This window comes from Moschus berezovskii, chromosome 8 (genome assembly GCF_049115385.1).
Source record: "Moschus berezovskii isolate FMDL1 chromosome 8, NW_MosBer_1.0, whole genome shotgun sequence".
Classification (NCBI taxonomy): Eukaryota; Metazoa; Chordata; class Mammalia; order Artiodactyla; family Moschidae; genus Moschus; species Moschus berezovskii.
Window position 1 is genome coordinate 102,575,967 of NC_142467.1, and position 20,324 is coordinate 102,596,290.

General features: G+C 38.7%; 1 protein-coding gene across 1 annotated transcript; it reads left to right on the top strand.

The window, feature by feature from the left end:
• The first annotated feature begins 2,365 nt into the window (after positions 1-2,365).
• Positions 2,366-3,334, top strand: LOC129558155 (olfactory receptor 7A10-like). The gene has a single exon (XM_055429021.2). It carries the CDS (start codon positions 2,366-2,368, stop codon positions 3,332-3,334), a length of 969 nt encoding a protein of 322 aa, XP_055284996.2.
• Positions 3,335-20,324: the final 16,990 nt, after the last annotated feature.

Consider the following 20,324-nt stretch of genomic DNA (forward strand, 5'->3'; position numbering starts at 1 on the left):
TTGTGGACCTATTTCCAATGTGACAAGAAGATTGCCTGGAGAAGAAAATTGCAATCCCCTCCAGTATTCTTGCTTGGAGAATTCTGTGGACAGAGAAGCCTGGTGGGCTATAATCCATGGGGTTGCAAAGAGTCAGCCATGACTGAGTGACTAGCACTTCCACTTTCCAGATTTGAAGTTATTGAATTGTAGTCTCTTTCTAATTATTTCTGATGAAACTCCATTCTGTTTTATATAATGGCTATTTCACAAATTACACAAATTATGTTAACATCAATAGTGCACAAAGTTCACTTTTCTCCACATTCTCACAATAACTTCTTAGAGCTAGTATTTTTGACAATCACCATTATAACAGGAATAGATAATATTTCATTCAGTTTTGACTTGAAGTTCCCTGATGAACAGCGTTGTTGTGTGCCTTTTCACGTACCTGTTGACCATTTGAATATCTCTTTGGAAAACGTCTACTCATATCCTTTCCCTATTTTTTATTTGAATTTCTTTTGCTACTGGGTTGAATGCTCAGTTGTCTGAGTTGTGTCTGACTCTTTGCAACACCATGAACTGTAGCCCTCCAGATTCCTCTCTCCATGGAGTTTTCCAGGCAAGAATACTGGAGTGAGTTGTCATTTCCTCCTGCAGGAGATATTTCTGACCCAGGGATCAAACCTACGTCTCCTATGACTCCTGCATTGGCAGGCAGATTCTTTATGACTAAGTCACCAGGGAAGCCCTGCTGGGTTGTATGAGTTCCTGTTGTAATTTGAATATTAGCTCCCTTTCAGATATTTTGTTTGAAAATATTTTTTCCACTTCACTATCTTTTTTTGGTCATGCTGTTAGTTGTTTTTTTTTTTTTTCTTCCCTGCAGATGCTGTCTAGTTTGATGTAGTGCCACTTGGTTATTTCTTGTTTTGATACTTTGTTGACATGTCAAATCCAAAATAAATATTTCCCAAGATCTATGCCAAGAAATCATTTCCATATGTTTTCCTCTAGGATTTTAATGGTTTAGGTCTACTTATGTCTTTGTTTCATTAAGGAGGAGTTTCTTTGACTACCATAAAATAATGGTCCGATATCATTCTGCTTTACGTAGCTGGATAATTTTTCCAATATTACTTGTAGAAGAGGTCATGTCTTCTCTATTTTATATTAATGTGTTCTTTGTCATAGATTAATTAACCATCTAAGTGTCATTTTATAAATGGGATCCCAATTTTGTTACATAGTTATATGCGTCTGTTTCAATGCTAGTACCCTGCTGTTTTGATGACTATAGCTTTGTAGTGTATTTTTGAAAGCAGAAGGTGTGATGACTCTAGCTCTGCCCTTCTTTCTCAAGATTACCTTGGATATTTATGGTTTTGTGATTTCTTATGAATTTTAGGATTGTTTAGCTGTTTCTTTGCGAAATGCCATTGAAATCTTGACAGGGACTGCATTGAATCTGTAGATTTGCTTTGACTAATATGAACATTATAGGAATAATAATTTTTCCAATCTTTAAACATAGGATACTTTCCATTTATTCGTATCTTCTTAACTTCCTATCAACAATGTCTTGTAATTGTCAGCATAGAGATACTTTACCTGATTGGTTGAACTTATTCCAAAGCATTTTGTTATTTTTAATGCTATTGTAAATATTACTGCTTTCTTTATTTTCTTTTTGATAATTTGTTGTTAGTATATACAGTTGCTACTTATTTTTATGTTAATTTTGTATCCTGTATTTTAGTGAATTTTTAAATTAGCTGTAACATCTTTCATAGATTTTTTAAGGATTGTATTATATGTATGTCATCTGCAAAAAAGAGACAGTTTTACTTCTTATTTTCCAGACCTTATGTGTTTTATTTCTTTTTTGTACTTTAATGCTCTGACTAGGGACTTCTAGTACCATGTGGAATAGGACTGGTGAGAGAGGGTACCCTTGTCTCGCTCCTGATCATACAGGTAAAACTTTTATTTTTTTCACCATTTACTATGAAGTTAGCTGAGGGTATATCATATGTGATGTTTTTATGCATGTTAGGCGTTTTTGCTTTTCATCTTCTTACACTCAAAGATCAAACAGTAATAGGAAAATTGTCAGCAAACAATATGAATTCCAGAAATAAATGATAGAATTTCTCATTAATGGTGGAACATAACATGTTGACAAAAAAGCTAAAAATGGGAAAATTTCCTAATGAGGGATAGCAATAGGGAAGCCCACAGAGGATTAGGTTCATACACAAAAATACTGATATTAGTTTTGTTACTACAAAATATAAACTATTTCAGTTTTGTGGGTAAAAGTCATTTGAGTAAAGATAACTAATGAATTTTTCTCCTTTCTTATACTCAACTTCAACAAATGGAAGAAGAAAATCTTACAGTAGTTTCAGGATTTCTTCTTCTGGGATTTTCAAAGGAACAAGGGTTGCAGCCCATCACATTCATGATTTTCTTCTCCATGTACCTGATCACTGTGTTTGGAAATCTGGCTATAATCCTAGCCACCATTTCTGACTCCCACCTCCACAGCCCTATGTACTTCTTCCTCTCCAACCTGTCCTTTGTAGATATCTGTCTTACCTCTACCACCATCCCAAAGATGCTGTGGAACATCCAGAACCAGGGCAAGCTGATAAGCTATGAAAGCTGCATTACTCAGATGTACTTTGTCATACTCTTTGTAGGGTTGGATGACTTTCTTCTAACAGTGATGGCCTATGACCGCTTTGTGGCCATCTGTCATCCCCTGCACTACACAGTCATTATGAATCCATGGCTCTGTGGCATTATGCTCCTGGTCTCCTGGATCATCAGTGTCTTGCATTCCTTCTTACACACCTTACTGGTTTTGCAGCTTGCCTTCTATACACATTTAGAAATCCCTCATTATTTCTGTGAACTTAATCAGTTGATTCAACTTGCCTGCTCTGATACCTTTCTTAATGACATAGTGATGTATTTTGCAGCCCCACTTGTGGGTGGTGGTCCCCTCGTTGGCATAATTTACTCATACTCTAAGATAGTGTCTTCCATTTGTAGAATCTCATCATCTCAGGGGAAGTATAAAGCATTTTCCACTTGTGCATCTCACCTTTCAATTGTCTCCTTATTTTATTGTACATGCTTAGGAGTGTACCTAAGCTCTGCTGTTACCCACAGTTCACACTCAAGTGCAACAGCCTCATTGATGTACACAGTGGTCACACCCATGCTGAACCCCTTCATATACAGTCTGAAGAATAAAGACATAAAGAGGGCTATGAAAAGATGTGTGGGGATGGCAGCTACACAGGGTGCAACTGTCCTGAAGTTGAACAAGGCCCTATGAATACATGGTTTATGATCTTGGAACCAGAAGGTATCATTTCAGCAGTTTTACCTCTTATCATTTCCCTGCTCTCCCAAATTATTTTCTATTTCAAATCATATGACTTTGGATTTCCTTAAAACTCTTTTTCTCAAATAAAATACATAAAATCAAGCCTTATAGCAGAAAGTGAAGAAGAACTAAAGAGCCTCTTGATGAAAGTGAAAGAGGAAAGTGAAAAAGTTGGCTTAAAACTCAACATTCAGAAAACTAAGATCATGGTATCCAGTCCAATCACTTCATGACAAATAGATGGGGAGACAATGGAAACAGTGACAGACTTTACTTTCTTGGGCTCCAAAATCACTGTAGATGATGACTGCAGCCATGAAATCAAAAGACGCTTGCTCCTTGGAAGAATGGTTATGACTAACCTAGACAGCATATTGAAAAACAGAGACATTACTTTGCCAACAAAGTGAGAGGGTAACAGGCAGCAAGGCCAGGGGGTCTCCAGACGGAGGAAATAGGCTGCAAGTGTCAGACATTTTTTCATCTCTCTTTTAAGTGGCGGGAGGAAAAAAACTAGCGATATATATTTTTCCCCTTCTGTATACAAAATTTCTTTCTTTTTTTTTATTGAAGGCTAATTATTTTAAAATATTATAATGGTTGATTTTGCCATACATTGACATAAATCCGCCCTGGGTGTACATGAGTTCCCCTTCCTGAACCCCCCTCCCCCCTCCCTCCTCCCCTTATCCTCCCTCTGGGTCATCCCCACACACCAGTCCCGAGCATCCTGTAACATGCATCAACCCTGAATTGATGATTCGTTTAACATATGATAATATACATGTTTCAATGCCATTCTCCCAAATCATCCCACCCTCACCCTCTCCCAGAGAGTCCCAAAGACTGTTCTATAAATCTGTGTCTTTTTTGCTGTCTCGTATACAGGGTTATCATTTGCATCTTTCTAAATTCCATATATATGCGCTAGTATACTGTATTGGTGTTTTTAGTATACTGTATTGGTGTTTTTCTTTCTGGCTTACTTCACTCTGTATAATAGGCTCTAGTTTCATCCACCTCATTAGAACTGGTTCAAATGCATTCTTTTTAATGGCTGAGTAATAGCTGAAACTGCAATATTTTGGCCACCTCATGGGAAGAGTTGACTCACTGGAAAAGACTCTGATGCTGGGAAAGGTTGGAGGCGGGAGGAGAAGGGGACGACAGAGAATGAGATGGCTAGATGGCATCACCGACTCTGTGGACATGAGTTTGAGTGAACTCCGGGAGTTGGTGATGGACAGGGACGCCTGACCTGCTGTGATTCATGGGGTCGCGGAGAGTCGGACACGACTGAGCGACTGAACTGAACTGAACTGAATACTCCATTGTGTATATGTACCAAAGCTTTCCTATCCATTCGTCTGCAGATGGACATCTAGGTTGCTTTCATGTCCTGGCTATTATAAACAGTGCTGCAGTGAACATTGGAGTACATGTGTCTCTTTCAATTCTGGTTTCCTCGGTGTGTATGCCCAGGAGTGCGATTGCTGGATCATATGGCAGTTCTATTTCCAGTTTTTTGAGGAATCTCCACACTCTTCTCAATAGTGGCTGTACTAGTTTGCATTCCCACCAACAGTGTAAGAGGGTTCCCTTTTCTCCACACACTCTCCAGCATTTATTGCATGTAAACTTTTGGATAGCGGCCATTCTGACTGGTGTGAAATGGTATCTCATTGTGGTTTTGATTTGCATTTCTCTGATTATGAGGGATGTTGAGCATTTTTTCATGTGTTTGTTAGCCATCTGTATGTCTTCATTGGAGAAGTGTCTGTTTAGTTCTTTGGCCCATTTTTTGATTGGGTCATTTATTTTTCTGGAATTGAGCTGTAGGAGCTGCTTGTATATTTTGGAGATTAATCCTTTATCAGTTGCTTCATTTGCTATTATTTGCTCCCATTCTGAAGGCTGTCTTTTCACTTTGCTTATAGTTTCCTTTGCTGTGCAGAAGCTTTTGATTTTAATTAGGTCCCATTTGTTTATTTTTTGCTTTTATTTCCAATATTCTGGGAGGTGGGTCTTGGAGGATCCTGCTGTGATTTATGTCGGAGAGTGTTTTGCCTACGTTCTCCTCTAGAAGTTTTATAGTTTCTGGTCTTACAATTAGCTTTCTCTAATCCATTTTGAGTTTATTTTGGTGTATGGTGTTAGGAAGTGTTCTAGTTTCATTCTTTTACAAGTGGCTGACCAGTTTTCCCAGCACCACTTGTTAAAGAGACTGACTTTTCTCCATTGTATATTCTTGCCTCCTTTGTCAAAGATAAGGTGTCCATAGGTGCATGGATTTATCTCTGGGCTTTCTATTTTGTTCCATTGATCTATATTTCTGTCTTTATGCCAGTACCATACTATCTTGATGACTGTGGCTTTGTAGTAGAGCTTAAAGTCTGGCAGGTTAATTCTGCCAGTTCCATTCTTCTTCCTCAAGATTGCTTTGGCTATTCGAGGTTTTTTGTATTTCCATGCAAATTGTGAGATTATTTGTTCTAGTTCTGTGAAAAATATCGTTGGTAGCTTGATAGGGATTGCATTGAATGTATAGATTACTTTGGGTATTATACTCATTTTTACAATATTTATTCTTCCAATCCACGGACACGGTATATTTCTCCATCTATTAGTGTCCTCTTTGATTACTTTCATTAGTGTTTTATAGTTTTCTATGTACAAGTCTTTTGTTTCCTTAGGTAGATATATTCCTAAGTATTTAATTCTTTTCTTTGCAACAGTGAATGGAATAGTTTCCTTAATTTCTCTTTCTATTTTCTCATTATTAGTGTATAGGAATGCAAGAGATTTCTGTGTGTTGATTTTATATCCTGCAACTTTACTGTATTCATTGATTAGCTCTAGTAGTTTTCTGGTAGAGTCTTTAGGGTTTTCTGTGTAGAGGATCATGTCATCAGCAAACAGTGAAAGTTTTACTTCTTCTTTTCCAATTTGGATTCCTTTTATGTCTTTTTCTGCTCTGATTGCTGTAGCCAAAACTTCCAGAACTATGTTGAATAGTAGTGGTGAGAGTGGGCACCCTTGTCTTGTTCCTGACTTTTGGGGAAATGGCTTTCAGTTTTTCATCGTTGAGGATGTTTGCTATAGGTTTGTCATATATAGCTTTTATTATGTTGAGATATGTCCCTTCTATTCCCACTTTCTGGAGGGTTTTTATCATACTCGGATGTTGAATTTTGTCGAAGGCTTTCTCTGCATCTATTGAGATAATCATGTGATTTTTATGTTTCAGTTTGTTAATGTGGTGTATTACATTGATTGATTTGCGGATATTGAAGAATCCTTGCATTCCTGGGATAAAGCCCACTTGGTCATGATGTATGATCTTCTTACTGTGTTGTTGGATTCTGATTGCTAGAATTTTGTTCAGGATTTTTGCATCTATGTTCATCAGTGATATTGGCCTGTAGTTTTCTTTTTTGGTGGGATCTTTACCAGGTTTTGGGATTAGGGTGATGGTGGCCTCATAGAATGAGTTTGGGAGTTTCCCTTCCTCAGCAATTTTCTGGAAGAGTTTGAGTAGAATAGGTGTTAGCTCCTCTCTAAATTTTTGGTAGAATTCAGCTGTGAAGCTGTCTGGACCTGGGCTTTTGTTTGCTGGCAGATTTCTGATTACAGCCCCTAGTTCCGTGCTTGTGATGGGTCTGTTCAGATTTTCTATTTCTTCCTGGTTCAGTTTTGGAAAGTTGTACTTTTCTAGGAATTTGTCCATTTCTTCCAGGTTATTCATTTTATTGCCATATAATTGCTGATAGTATTCTCTAATAATCCTTTGTATTTCTGTGTTGTCAGTTGTGATCTCTTCATTTTCATTTCTAATTTTATTGATTTGGTTCTTCTCCCTTTGTTTCTTGATGAGTCTGGCTAGTGGTTTGTCAATTTTATTTACCTTCTCAAAGGACCAGCTTTTGGCTTTGTTGATTTTTGCTGTGGTCTCTTTTGTTTCTTTTGCATTTATCTCTGCCCTAAATTTTACGATTTCTTTCCTTCTACTGACCCTGGGGTTCTTCATTTCTTCCTTCTCTAGTTTCTTTAGATGTTCAGTTCCGTTAGGATATTTAGTTGACTTTTTTCTTGTTTCTTGAGGTGTGCCTGTATTGCTATGAATTTCCCCCTTAGCACTGCTTTTACAGTGTCCCAGAGGTTTTGGGTTGTTGTGTTTTCATTTTCATTCATTTCTATGCATATTTTGATTTCTCTTTTTATTTCTTCTATGATTTGTTCATTATTCAGCAGCGTGTTGCTCAGTATCCATATGTTGGCATTTTTAATAGTTTTTCTCCTGTAATTGAGATCTAATCTTACTGCATTGTGGTCAGAAAATATGCTTGGAATGATTTCAATTTTTTTGAATTTACCAAGGCTAGATTTAAGGCCTAGGATGTGATCTACCCTGGAAAATGTTCCGTGTGCGCTTGAGAAAAAGGTGAAATTCATTGTTTTGGGGTGAAATGTCCTATAGATATCTATTAGGTCTAACTGGTCTATTGTATCACTTAAAGTTTGTATTTCCTTGTTAATTTTCTGTTTAGTTGATCTATCCATAGATGTAAGTGGGGTATTAAAATCTCCCACTATGATTGCATTGTTGTTATTTCCCCTTTCATACTTGTTAGTGATTATCTTACATATTGCGGTGCTCCTATGTTGGGTGCATAAATATTTATAATTGTTATATCTTCTTGTTGGATAGATCCTTTGATCATTATGTAGTTTCCTTCTTTGTCTCTTTTCACAGCCTTTGTTTTAAAGTCTATTTTATCTGATATAAGTATTGCTACTCCTGCTTTCTTTTGGTCTCTATTTGCATGGAATAGCTTTTCCCAGCCCTTCACTTTCAGTCTATATGTGTCCCTCATTTTGAGGTGGGTCTCTTGTAGACAACATATATGGGGGTCTTGTTTTTGTATCCATTCAGCCAGCCTTTGTCTTTTGGTTGGGGCATTCAACCCATTTTCATTTAAGGTGATTATTGATAAGTATGATCCCATTGCATTTTCTTTATTGTTTTGGGTTCGAGTTTATACACCCTTTGTGTGTTTCCTGTCTAGAGAAGATCCTTTAGCATTTGTTGGAGAGCTGGTTTGGTGATGCTGAATTCTCTCAGCTTTTGCTTTTATGTAAAGCTTCTCATTTCTCCTTCATATTTGAATGAGATCCTTGCTGGGTACAGTAATCTGGGCTGTAGGTTATTTTCTTTCATCTCTTTAAGTATGTCTTGCCATTCCCTCCTGGCCTGAAGAGTTTCTGTTGAAAGATCGGCTGTTATCCTTATGGAAATCCCCTTGTGTGTTATTTGTTGCTTTTCCCTTGCTGCTTTTAATATTTGTTCTTTGTTTGATCTTTGTTAATTTGATTAATATGTGTCTTGAAGTGTTTCGCCTTGGGTTTATCCTGTTTGGGACTCTCTTGATTTCTCGGACTTGGGTGATTATTTCCTTCCCCATTTTAGGGAAGTATTCAACTATTCTCTCCTCAAGTATTCTCTCATGGTCTTTCTTTTTGTCTTCTTCTTCTGGGACTCCTATGATTCGAATGTTGGAGCAATTAACGTTGTCCCAGAGGTCTCTAATATTGTCCTCATTTCTTTTAATTCTTTTTTCCTCTCTGTTTCATTTATTTTTTACAATTCTATCTTCTAGCTTGCTTATCCTGTCTTCTGCCTCTGTTATTCTACTGTTTTTTCCCTCCAGATTGTTTTTGATCTCATCTATTGCATTATTCATTGTATATTGACTCTTTTTTATTTCCTCTAAGTCCTTATTAAACCTTTCTTCCATCTTCTCAGTCCTCTTCTCTATGTTATTTACCTGTAACTCCATTTGCTTTCAAGATTTTGAATCATTTTCACCACCAAAATTCTAAATTCTTTATCAGGTAGATTCCCTGTATCTTACTCTTTTGTTTGTGTTGGTGGGCATTTATCTTGTTCCTTTCTTGCTGGGTATTTCTCTGCCTCTTCATCTTGCTTATATTGCTTTCCTTGGGGTGGCCTTTCCCTCTTCTGGCCATTGTGGAGTTCTCTTTATTATGTAGTTTCCTCGCTGTGTTTGGGGTTGGATGGGTGACTTGTCAAGGTTCCCTGGTTAGGGAAGCTTGTGTCGGTGTTCTGGTGGGTGGAGCTGGATTTCTTCTCTCTGGAGTGCAATGAAGTGTCCAGTAATGAGTTATGAGATATCAGTGGGTTTGGAGTGACTTTGGGCAACCTGTGTATTGAAGGTCAGGGCTATTTTCCTGTGTTGCTGGAGAATTTGCATGGTATGTCTTGCTCTGGAACTTGTTGACCCTTGGGTGGTGGTTGGTTTTAGTGTAGGTATGGAGGCGTTTGATGAACTCCTATTGATTAAACTTCCCTGGAGTCAGGAGTTCTCTGGTGTTCTCAGGATTTGGGCTTAAGCCTCTTGCCTCTGGTTTTTGGTCTTATTCTTGCAGTAGCCTCTAGACTTCTCTATCTGTCATTTCCAAGGTGGTTCCCTCTGTTTTATCTTCTGTTTGCTGGTCTCTTCAGTGTCTAATTTCCACCCTGATACTACGGGGCGGGTGGACACTTTTTAAGGCTCAGTTGTTCAGTCCTGTTCTTGGAATGGAGGAATACTACAGACAAATATCTCTGACGTCTGTAGGGAGTGCTCACAGCATCTCAGCCACACTGGGTTTGCCCCCGCTCACAGTGCGTGTGCTGTCCCAGTCTACACTGCATAGGCTCTAGGTTGCTCTGGCGGGAACTGTCTGAGGCCGGCGCTGGGTTGTATGCACTTCCCAGGTCTGAGCGGCTCAAGTTCAGGTTATCAGGTACTGCACAAAGGCACAGACTTGGTTGGGCCTGCGTTTTGTGCCTTCCTGGGTCCGAGCAGCTCAGGTGACCGGGTGTTTGGCGAGCGCGGTCGCTCCGACTTATTGCCTCCCCATTCCCTGCCACTCGGTTTTCTGGGTGTACAACCGGCGCACATTCTCAGGTGGATATCTACCAGCCCGAGCCCAGGAAGTCTTGATTAGCAATGAAGCCTGCCTGCAGTTTGTATCGGATGCCTTTCTGGGGCTGCGGTTGCCCCCTCCGGCTCTGGCTGCCCTCCCTTGCCTGTCTTGGTGGGGGTATGGGGGATGGGCCAACCGCAGCTGGCTTGCTCTGCTCAGTCCCTTGTTCTGTGAGTGGGGCTGATGGAGCCTTAGGTTAGAGCTTTCCACCTTTTCATGGGGAAGATCCCAGTCTGCTTTGCTATCCCTCGTTAGTTCTCTCAGATTGCCCTCACAGCATTCAAGCCCCGTCCTCTCTCTAAGCTGTTCAGCCAGCTCCTCCCTGCCCAGCCCCCACTTGCTAATGGCGTATGCAGGCATTGGCGCTGCTTCTCCACTGGGAGTTACCGTTTGGTGGGTAATCTGTGGTTTTTAATTATTTCTTTCTTTTTCCTCCCGGTTATGTGGCCCTCTGAGGTTCCAAGGCTCGCCACAGATTCGCCAGTGAGAGTGTTTCCTGGTGTTTGGAAACTTCTCTCTTTTTAAAGCCTCCCTTCCAGGGACGGAGCTCCGTCCTTTCCTCTTTTGCCTCTCTTTTTATCTTTTATGTTTTTTCCTACCTCCTGCGTGCCTGATGTCCTCTGCCAGCATTCAGAAGTTGTTTTGTGGACTTTACTCCGCGTTCAAATGTTCTTTTGATGAATTTGTGGGGGAGAGAGTGGTCTTGCCGTCCTATTCCTCCTCCATCTTGTTCCTTCAGCTGTATACAAGTTTTAAAAGAGGTTTCTCTTAAAATACTATGTTGCCATAGTGGCACCTGATTCCACCTGAACTTAACTTTTCTCAAATCTTGAGCTAACCAATGCATTTTTCTTATGGAAATGTTTGTCTTAAGCTGTGTTAATATACTATGCATTTACCCCAAACTCTGGTTTCAAGTCAGTTCTGCTGAAAGGCTCAGAACTGACTTGACAAACCAGTATGTTATCCTCATACATTATTCTACAAATCCATGTAAATGGAACTATTTGTATGGTAATATGCAATTCTACAAGATTCAAGTCAATGATTTTATGGCCCAGGATGACTCACCTCGTGCCAAGATTATCTCAAAATGCCTCGTGTGGGTGAGGGGCCTGGTGCCATTCTCTGGGCTTTTAGGCATTTCTCTTTCATTAACAGCCTGCTAGTAACTATATCTGTTCCGTTTCATTCCGTCGCTCAGTCGTGTCCGATTCTTTGCGACCCCGTGGACTGTAGCCTACCAGGCTTCTCCGTCCATGGGATTCTCCCGGCAAGAATACTGGAGTGGGTTACCGTTTCCTTCTCCAGGGGATCTTCCCGACCCAGGGATTGAACCCTGGTCTCCTGCATTGGAGGCAGACGCTTTAACCTCTGAGCCACCAGGGAAGCCCAGTAACTATATAACATCCAGCTAAAAAACTAGCAGGCTTGTATTCTTTCTGCCCCCTTCTGATGTCTATGTCAGAAGCTTTCTCTATCTCTTTTATACTTTAATAAAACTTTATTATACAAAAGCTCTGAGCAATCAAGCCTCGTCTCTGGCCCCAGATTGAATTCTTCTCCTCTGGAGGCCAAGAATCCCAGCATCTTTCGTGGTTCAGCAACAACCTTTCAAAAGGTCTGTCTAGTCAAAGCTATGGTTTTCCCAGTACTCATGTATGGATATGAGAGTTGGGCTATAAAGAAAGCTGAGGGATGAAGAATTGACGCTTTTGAACTGTGGTTTGGAGAAGACTGTTGAGAGTCTCTTGGACTGCAAGGAGATCCAACCAACCAGTCCATCCTAAAGGATATCAGTCCTGAATATTCATTGGAAGGATTGATGCTGATGCTGAAACTCCAATACTTTGGCCACCTGATGCAAAGAACTGACTCACTGGAAAAGACACTGATGGTGGGAAAGATTGAAGGCAGGAGAAGAGGACGATAGAGGATGAGGTTGGATGGCATCACTGGCTCAGTGGGAATGAGTTTGTGTTGGTCCCGGGAGTTGGTGATGGACAGGGAAGCCTGGCATGCTGAAGTCCATGGGGTCGCAAAGAGTTGGACACAACTGAGTGACTGAACTGCCTGAGGCCATGTTTTGTTTTGTTTTTTTTAGTAAAAGATTAGTCATGAGTTGTACACTCCCTTGGAAAGAAATACATTCAGAAACAATCACATTTAAATGTTTATATAATATTTAGAGGAATATCTTAGACAATTATTTTCCTTTTGGGGCCATAATTTTTCTATATCTCTATATTAATTTATAGGTGAACTTGACTCTAATATGTATTGTGTTTTATATCCAGTCACTGACTTTTATTCTTCTCCTTAGGATCCTATTCTCTTATTCAATTCCATGTCCACAATGCCTGCCATGGCCATTGGCAAAAAAGAAAAAAAAAATAGGTCATTAGGTATGTGTCTCCATGTGGAGTATTTATTCAACACAACTTAGAATAAACAAATTAACTTTATATGTCCTTGGAGTCATAGTTGCTGTTCAGTCACTAAGTCGAATCTGACTCTTTGCGACCCCATGGACTGCAGCAATCCAGGCTTAGAGGGTTTATATAATGGAGGGAAGGACTTGTTGGAGTGTTTCATGTATTTCAATGTGATTGATCATCTTCCTAAATCTGTTTGAAAATGTTCAGTGCTGCCTACATATATAAATCCTTCCATTTCTCTAGATGATATGCCTCAATCTTTTCTAAATTGCAACATCATCTCTAAAGGAGTAGTGGATTAACATATTATTCATTCCATGTCTACTTGTAGAATGAACAAGCTATTAATCTTCATGAGAAGTTATGACTCACAAGAGAGTTGAATTCTTTTCCAATCACGTGATTCAGGGACAGCAGATTTTCTGCATGATAATGCAATTCCTTCTCACCTGTCCAAGTTCCCTGGAACAGAACCTCACTTTTTAGTAGAGTTGTCTGAAATAAACTATATCAGAGTTATCATGAACAGTGTCCTCAAATATCAAAACAGAGATCACTGACATAAGAAGCAGTGAACTCTTAGAACTGTCCTCAGTTCAGATGACTTTGTTATATTAGTTAACTATTGTTGTATAATAGGTCTTCAGAAAATCAAGTGGTTTAGACACACGGGACATGGACGAGCTGTAAAACCCACCGCAGAGCCTGGCAGCTGACTCCACACTCATAAGGAACCCTAGAGTTCAGAACAGAGCTGTGGTGGGTTTTATGGCTCATCCATGTCCCTTGTGTCTATAGTGCCTTTTGGTCTCAAACCAATTTATGGTCAGCTTACTTCATTTTTATTTTTAAAGTTCTATTTACAGAAAAAAAAAAACATTTAGCATATAAATTACATTGACTTCAATGCACTGATCCTATATGTATGTGACATTTTGCTTTTGTCATAGTTAGAAAACATGCCTTCCATTCATTTTTAAGGTGAATCAGCTCCTTTGTGCTTTCTAGATCCTACTTCAACCTTGAGATTTTTTTCATTTAAAGAATTCCAATTAAATAAATAAATAAATTTACAAAAAGTAAAGAATTCATTGGCATATAATGAACATAATAAACTGCACCCATTAAGTATAAATTTGGATGTAAAGAAACTTTACAGAATCAAGAGGGCATACTGCAGTTTTGCACTTGTATATATTAATAATTCAAGAAAATACAAAATAGTCTTTAAGCGTTTTGTATGCAATTAGTAAAAATTTAGTTTTCATAAACCTCAATTTTCTTATTTCTGAAGGTGCAGGCATGCTAAATTGCTTCAGTTGTGTCTGGTTCTTTGGACCCCATGGACTGTAGTCTGCCAGGTTCCTGTGGCGGGGTTTCCCAGGCAAGAATACTGGAGTGGGTTGCCATTCACTTCTCCAGGGAATCATTATGACCCATGTCTCCTGCATTGGCAGGTGGATTCTTTACCACTAAGCTGTCTGGGAAGCCTCTATTTCTGAAGATACTGTGGGATTAAAAAAGAAATTCAGAGAGATATATGGTGAATTTAAAAAGTGTGTGGAAATATATCATTATATTCAAAGAAAACATTCATGTGAGTGATCTGTGTATGTGCATTTGTACACATTCTTCTTTCAGATAAGCACAAAAACATTTACATACAGTCCAAAGAGTCTGATGCAACTGAGTACAACAACATATTCTGTTTACTACACAGTCTTTTCAGATGTATGCTAAATGAAGTCCCTTGAGGTTTGTAATATAAATCATACACAGAATATATGGTAGCCTCTGATTGGTTGAATACGTTTTTCATTAAAATCTTATATTAGCAAAATATATGGTGAAGGAAAATTTAACTACACCTGACTCTTAACACATGACCACAGTCTTGCAACTCAGACAGTGGTCCATAGATTAGGGCTTGCAGCATCAATATCATCCAGGAGCTTGTTAGAAATGCAGAGTTTCTGGGATCACAGGAGACATGCTGAAACAGAATTTATATTTGAACTAGCATCCCTCGTGACTGCTGTGTACATTAAAAAATTGGAGTGTTGGTCCAGAATTGATATTCTTGCCATTGATATTTGTGTTTGATGATTATTTGTTGGTGCTCTTCTCTGCATTGCCAGTGTTACCACTGGCCTGTGGTAAGCATTGCCTGTCCCTCCAGACAATGTCAAATATCGACAGGAGGAAAATCATACATGGTTGATAACCACTGCTACAAAGTTTGAGAACTGGAAGGATCCTGACATATTTCCAATCAAGACTCCATATGTTACTCAGATTATAACGTGAGCAGATCACTAAATCCCTCCAAACCACCCTCTTGCATGAAGAACAGAGGTCATAATTGTAATTCTTCATAGACAGCGGGACTTCCCCAGTGGCTCAGTGGGTAAAGAATCTGCTTGCAATGCAGGAGACACAGAAGATGCATATTTGATCCTTGGATCAGGAAGATCCCCTGAAGGAGAAAATAGCAACCCATTCCAGTACTCCTACCTGAAAAATCCCATGGAGAGGAGCCTGGTGGGCTCTAGTCCATGAAGTTACAAAAGAGTCAGACACAACTGAGTGACTAAGCATGCATAGACAAGACTTTTCAAAACAAAATTAGACAATACATATAAAGTGCTAAGGCCTAAATATATCTCTTATAATTAACAAACTTTTAATACTGGAGTTCTAAGTGACAATTCTACACTGTTATACAGATATGAAATCTCTCATTATTTTGGCAAAAGTGTCACAAAACTAAGGAGTACTGTAAAAGGTTTATGTTTTAGAAAAAATGTATCCCCTTTGATGAGGAGGAAAAAATCAATTTTCTAGAGATATCAGGGTTTCATCCCCATCACAAGTAAGCCTAGGCTTTGAAATTCCAAGAAACCTAAGCAAAATGAGTTGCTCAATATTATACACTGGAGAAAAACAACTCAAGGTTAGATCTCTGGAAGTCAGGAGAAGTATTAGATAAGGAATAATAAAAACTGAATTCACCTGGCTTATAGCCCAGTCACATAGAAACAGAGATTCAACAAAGAAATTGTTCTTTCTGTTCAGACCAGTGTCCCACAGGAAGACCAATTATTCAGAAGTGTTTGTAACGAAAGAGAAATGTGCTAGTGAACAGACAGGGAACTGTATATAGTCCCCTGCTGATTCCCTCAGGATGGACAGGATGTGGTTGCTGCCTTTGGAGTCCTAAGTCTGGTTGAGTCACTGAAGCTTGATGTTTTTCTGCTTTTCTTGCCTGGGCACAGAGTTCCCATCTCCATCATCTCTCACACAGAGGAGGATTTTCATTTCCAAATGGAGATCTTCTTCTCAGAGACCCCACCCAGGTGAGCTCTAGAGCCCAGTAGGTGCTGCAGAAGATGGAGATAGTGAAAGCCAGGGATGTTTACCTGAGGTCACAAGAGGCCAATTCAGCCTAGTCCAGTAGAGTTTGCTGTAATGATTAACAAATGTATGTGTTCATTTATAATGTTAAAAAGAGATGTTAAAATTGAACTCAGCAATGCAGGGGTTAATGTTAACAATTAAATAATATAATGGAAGCCCAATTAGTCAGAGGAATGAGAGGCTTTCAGTAGAGATAGAACATGAGACCAAGGGTCTTTGCAGTTAAACAGAGTAGCGAAATAAGGTATCAGCTGTGGAGGGATATTCAGTGACCTGAGGGCATTTCTTTTTTATGTTCCATTTAATGAGAAAGAACCAGAGGAAAGAATGCTTGCAATTACATCCTTGAAACAGCAATATATGACAGAGATACATCATAGTGCCTCTTTTAATTGAGTTTTTAAGTGAAAATATTTTTTATATATTATGTGGGAAAGGGTATGCAAACAAGCTTACTTTGCATGACAACACACTCCAGTATTCTTGCTTGGGAAATCCCGTGGACAGAAGAGCCTGGCATGGGATCACAAAAGATTCGGACACTACTCAATGACTGAACAAGTGGGTCCTAGAACTAATTACCCAGTACTAAAGGACAACTGATGCTAAAGCTGAAACTCCAATACTTTGGCCACCTAATGTGAAGAGCTGACTCATTGTAAAAGACTCTGATGTTGGGAGGGATTGGGGGCATGAGGAGAAGGGGACGACAGAGAATGAGATGGCTGGATGGCATCACAGACTTGATGCACATGAGTTTGAGTGAACTCCGGGAATTGGTGATGGACAGGGAGGCCTGGTGTGCTGTGATTCATGGGGTCACAAAGAGTCGGACACGACTGAGTGACTGAACTGAACTGAAAGGACAACTGGACATATTTTCACATCTCTATTATTCCTTGTTGTTATTTTTGACCTTTGGTAATTAGTTCTATTTCGAAAAGTTGCATCACTTTCAGTTAACTATTGGAAAGCATTCTTTGTGTGTGTGTGTGTGTGTTAGTTGCTCAGTCATGTCAGACTCTTTCTGATCCTGTGAACGGTAGCCTGCCAAGCTCCTCTCTCCATGAAATTCTCCAGGCAAAAGTACTGCAGTGGGTAGCCCTTCCCTTCTCCAGGGGATCTTCCTGACCCAGGGATAGAACTCGGGTCTCCTGCATTGTGGGCAGATTCTTTACCATCTGAGTTATCAGGAAGCCCTTGGAAAGCACTCTTTACGTTTGACTAGAGATCAGGTTTCCTTACTACAAGCATATTCATTATCTACATATCATACAAGATAAAATTAAAACTTCAGTTCAGTTCAGTCGCTCAGTCGTGTCCGGCTCTTTATGACCCCATGAATCACAGCATGCCAGGCCTCCCTGTCCATCACCAACTCCCAGAGTACACTCAAACTCATGTCCACAGAGTCGGTGATGCCATCCAGCCAACTCATTCTCTGTCGTCCCCATCTCCTCCCACCCCCAATCCCTCCTAGCATCAGACTCTTTTCCAGCGAGTCAACTCGTCGCATGAGGTGGCCAAAGCATTGCAGTTTCAGCTTTAGCATCAGTCCTTCCAATGAACACCCAGGATTGATCTCCTCTAGAATAGGCTGGTTGGATCTCCTTGCAGTCCAAGGGACTCTCAAGAGTTTTCTCCAGCACCACAGTTCAAAAATATCAATTCTTCAGCGATCAGCTTTCTTCACAGTCCAACTCTCACATCCATCCATGACCATGGGAAAAACCATAGCCTTGACTAGACGGACCTTTGTTGGCAAAGTAATGTCTCTGCTTTTTAATATGCTGTCTAGGTTGGTCATAACTTTCCTTCCAAGGAGTAAAACTTAAGATACTCTTTACTGTTCACAAATTAATGTACTTTCATACGTGTATATTTAAAAATTCCTGCCTCTAGTAGTCTAATATAAGTTAGTGACCCATCTTGATGTTTTTACATTAAATATTCTTTCAGAAGTTAATTTTGAATTTCTTTCAATTTTGTTTCACACAACTGTTTTGAACTACTGTACTTAATCTAATTGTATTTTCACCTCTATTCTGTTATCCAAAAGTCTTTGTTTCTTTGAAAACTCTTCTATGTTATGCACACATACAAATTCACACTTCTAAAAATTTTTTTATTTTATATTGCAGTATGATTGATTAACAATGTTTTGTTAGTTTCAGGTGTACAGCAAAGTGATTCAGTTATACATATACATGTATCTATTCTTTTTCAAATTTTTCCCTATTTAGGTTGTTACGTAATATTGAACAGATTTGTCTGTGTTATATAGTAGGTCCTTGTTGGTTATCCTTATTTATACAACTGAAACAGACTCATAGACTTAGAGAACCAACTTATGGTCACCAATGGGGGAGGGTGAAGGGGAGGTATAGTTAAGGAGTTTGAGCTTGACATGTACACATCCACACAATATTAATTCAAATATATGAAAGGAAATCTATGCGCAACAAATATGCTCTATTTTTTAGCATGATTTTTTTAGTTTTTCTCCTTCATTTTTACTCAATACTACCTTATAGATGACCTTCTAAACATCTAGCACAGTGATTCATTATTTCAATGCCTGCGAAATAGTTCCTTTTCAGGCTGTATGACTTTTTTGATGGCTTTTCATTTTTTATTTTGTCATTAAATTATTATGTTTTATTAACTTATATCAGTGCTACAAACTATTTTTAGGACAGTTAAGTTAGAACTATGTTTCTCAACAGAAGGCAATTATATGCCCAGGGAACCTGAGCCATGTCTGGAGACATTTTTAGCTGTTACATTGCAGAAGAATGGGTGGAGATGTGGATGCTACTAAACATCTACAGAGCATAGGAGAGACTTCACCACAGAGAAGGATCTGGTCCAAAATAGTGACAGAGCCAAGACTGAGAAACACTGAGTTAAGGCATGTCTATGTTTTTAATGTTTTTAAATATGTTCAGAATATTTCTCCAAGATATTGTAACACTTTACAATTCTACTAGAAAAAATTACAGCATACATTTATTACCTGCTTATAATTTCCAATTCCAATCTATGTGGCAGCTTTATAAGTGCACCCCACCCCAGAATAATGAATTTGAAAGAAACTTCTTGTTTCTCAGACTATTACAGAATGTGAGCAAGTATGCATATATTTGGTCACTATGTTCATTTGCTTATGTCTGTATAGCATATGCTCATTTTCTATTAAAATGCTTTTTTTACAGACAATCGCTTTTCTATTGACTTTTGGTTAGGTATGTTGGGCCAAAAAATATTCAAATTTTACTGTGTTAAATTTGTATATCCTCTTACTTTTAAAGTTCTTGCCTTATTTATGATGGTTTGGCCTCTACAGATTGTATTTTTAGGTTTCAAGATTTATGCCTAAAACATGATAGTTACTCTTAACCTGAGGGTTTAAACTCTCTGATTTTTTGTTAGATGTGTGACACAGGGGACCACTTTTTCACATTTTGAGAGCTTTATGCTAGCTTTTATTCAACAATCCAGCCTGTTCCAAATGAAATACAATCTTGTCATATATTAAGTGTCCATGTATACTGAGACCTAAGTCCTGACATTCAACAAACAATAAAAAAGCATCTGCCTCCTGTGTTAGGAGATGGGTTCTTTACCATTGGGTGTCATCTGGGGAAAAAAAAAAAAAGCCAACCAGTATTTGCCAGACAGAAATTTCCAGAATCTTTATATGTGCACTCTTATATGTCAAGGTCTTTGATAATTTAATTACTATTATTATTGATGTGTTAAAATACTTATACTGTGTAATATATTTCAGTTAGTTTCAATGCTTAATACAATTTTGTTTAATTCAGTTGTTTGAAAACCATGCCATTTAACCTAATTGTCCTCTGTCTCACTTTTTACTTTATAACATCTTGTTTTCCTAATTGAGTTTCTATATAAATGCACATATGTTTACATGCTTTTCTGAAAATGTAAAAGTGATAAAAACAGGTAAAGTCCTTGCTTCTTTGCTAATTGCATCACAATAGGAAAGGCAGAGTTCATGAAATAAATGTGAGTATGATGTAATAACCTGAGATAAATTGCACAAAGAAAAGTAATTGGATAAGAGGGTG

Excerpts from the sequence above, each read along its gene's own strand:
- LOC129558155 (XM_055429021.2), top strand. The coding sequence starts at position 2,366 with ATGGAAGAAGAAAATCTTACAGTAGTTTCAGGATTTCTTCTTCTGGGA.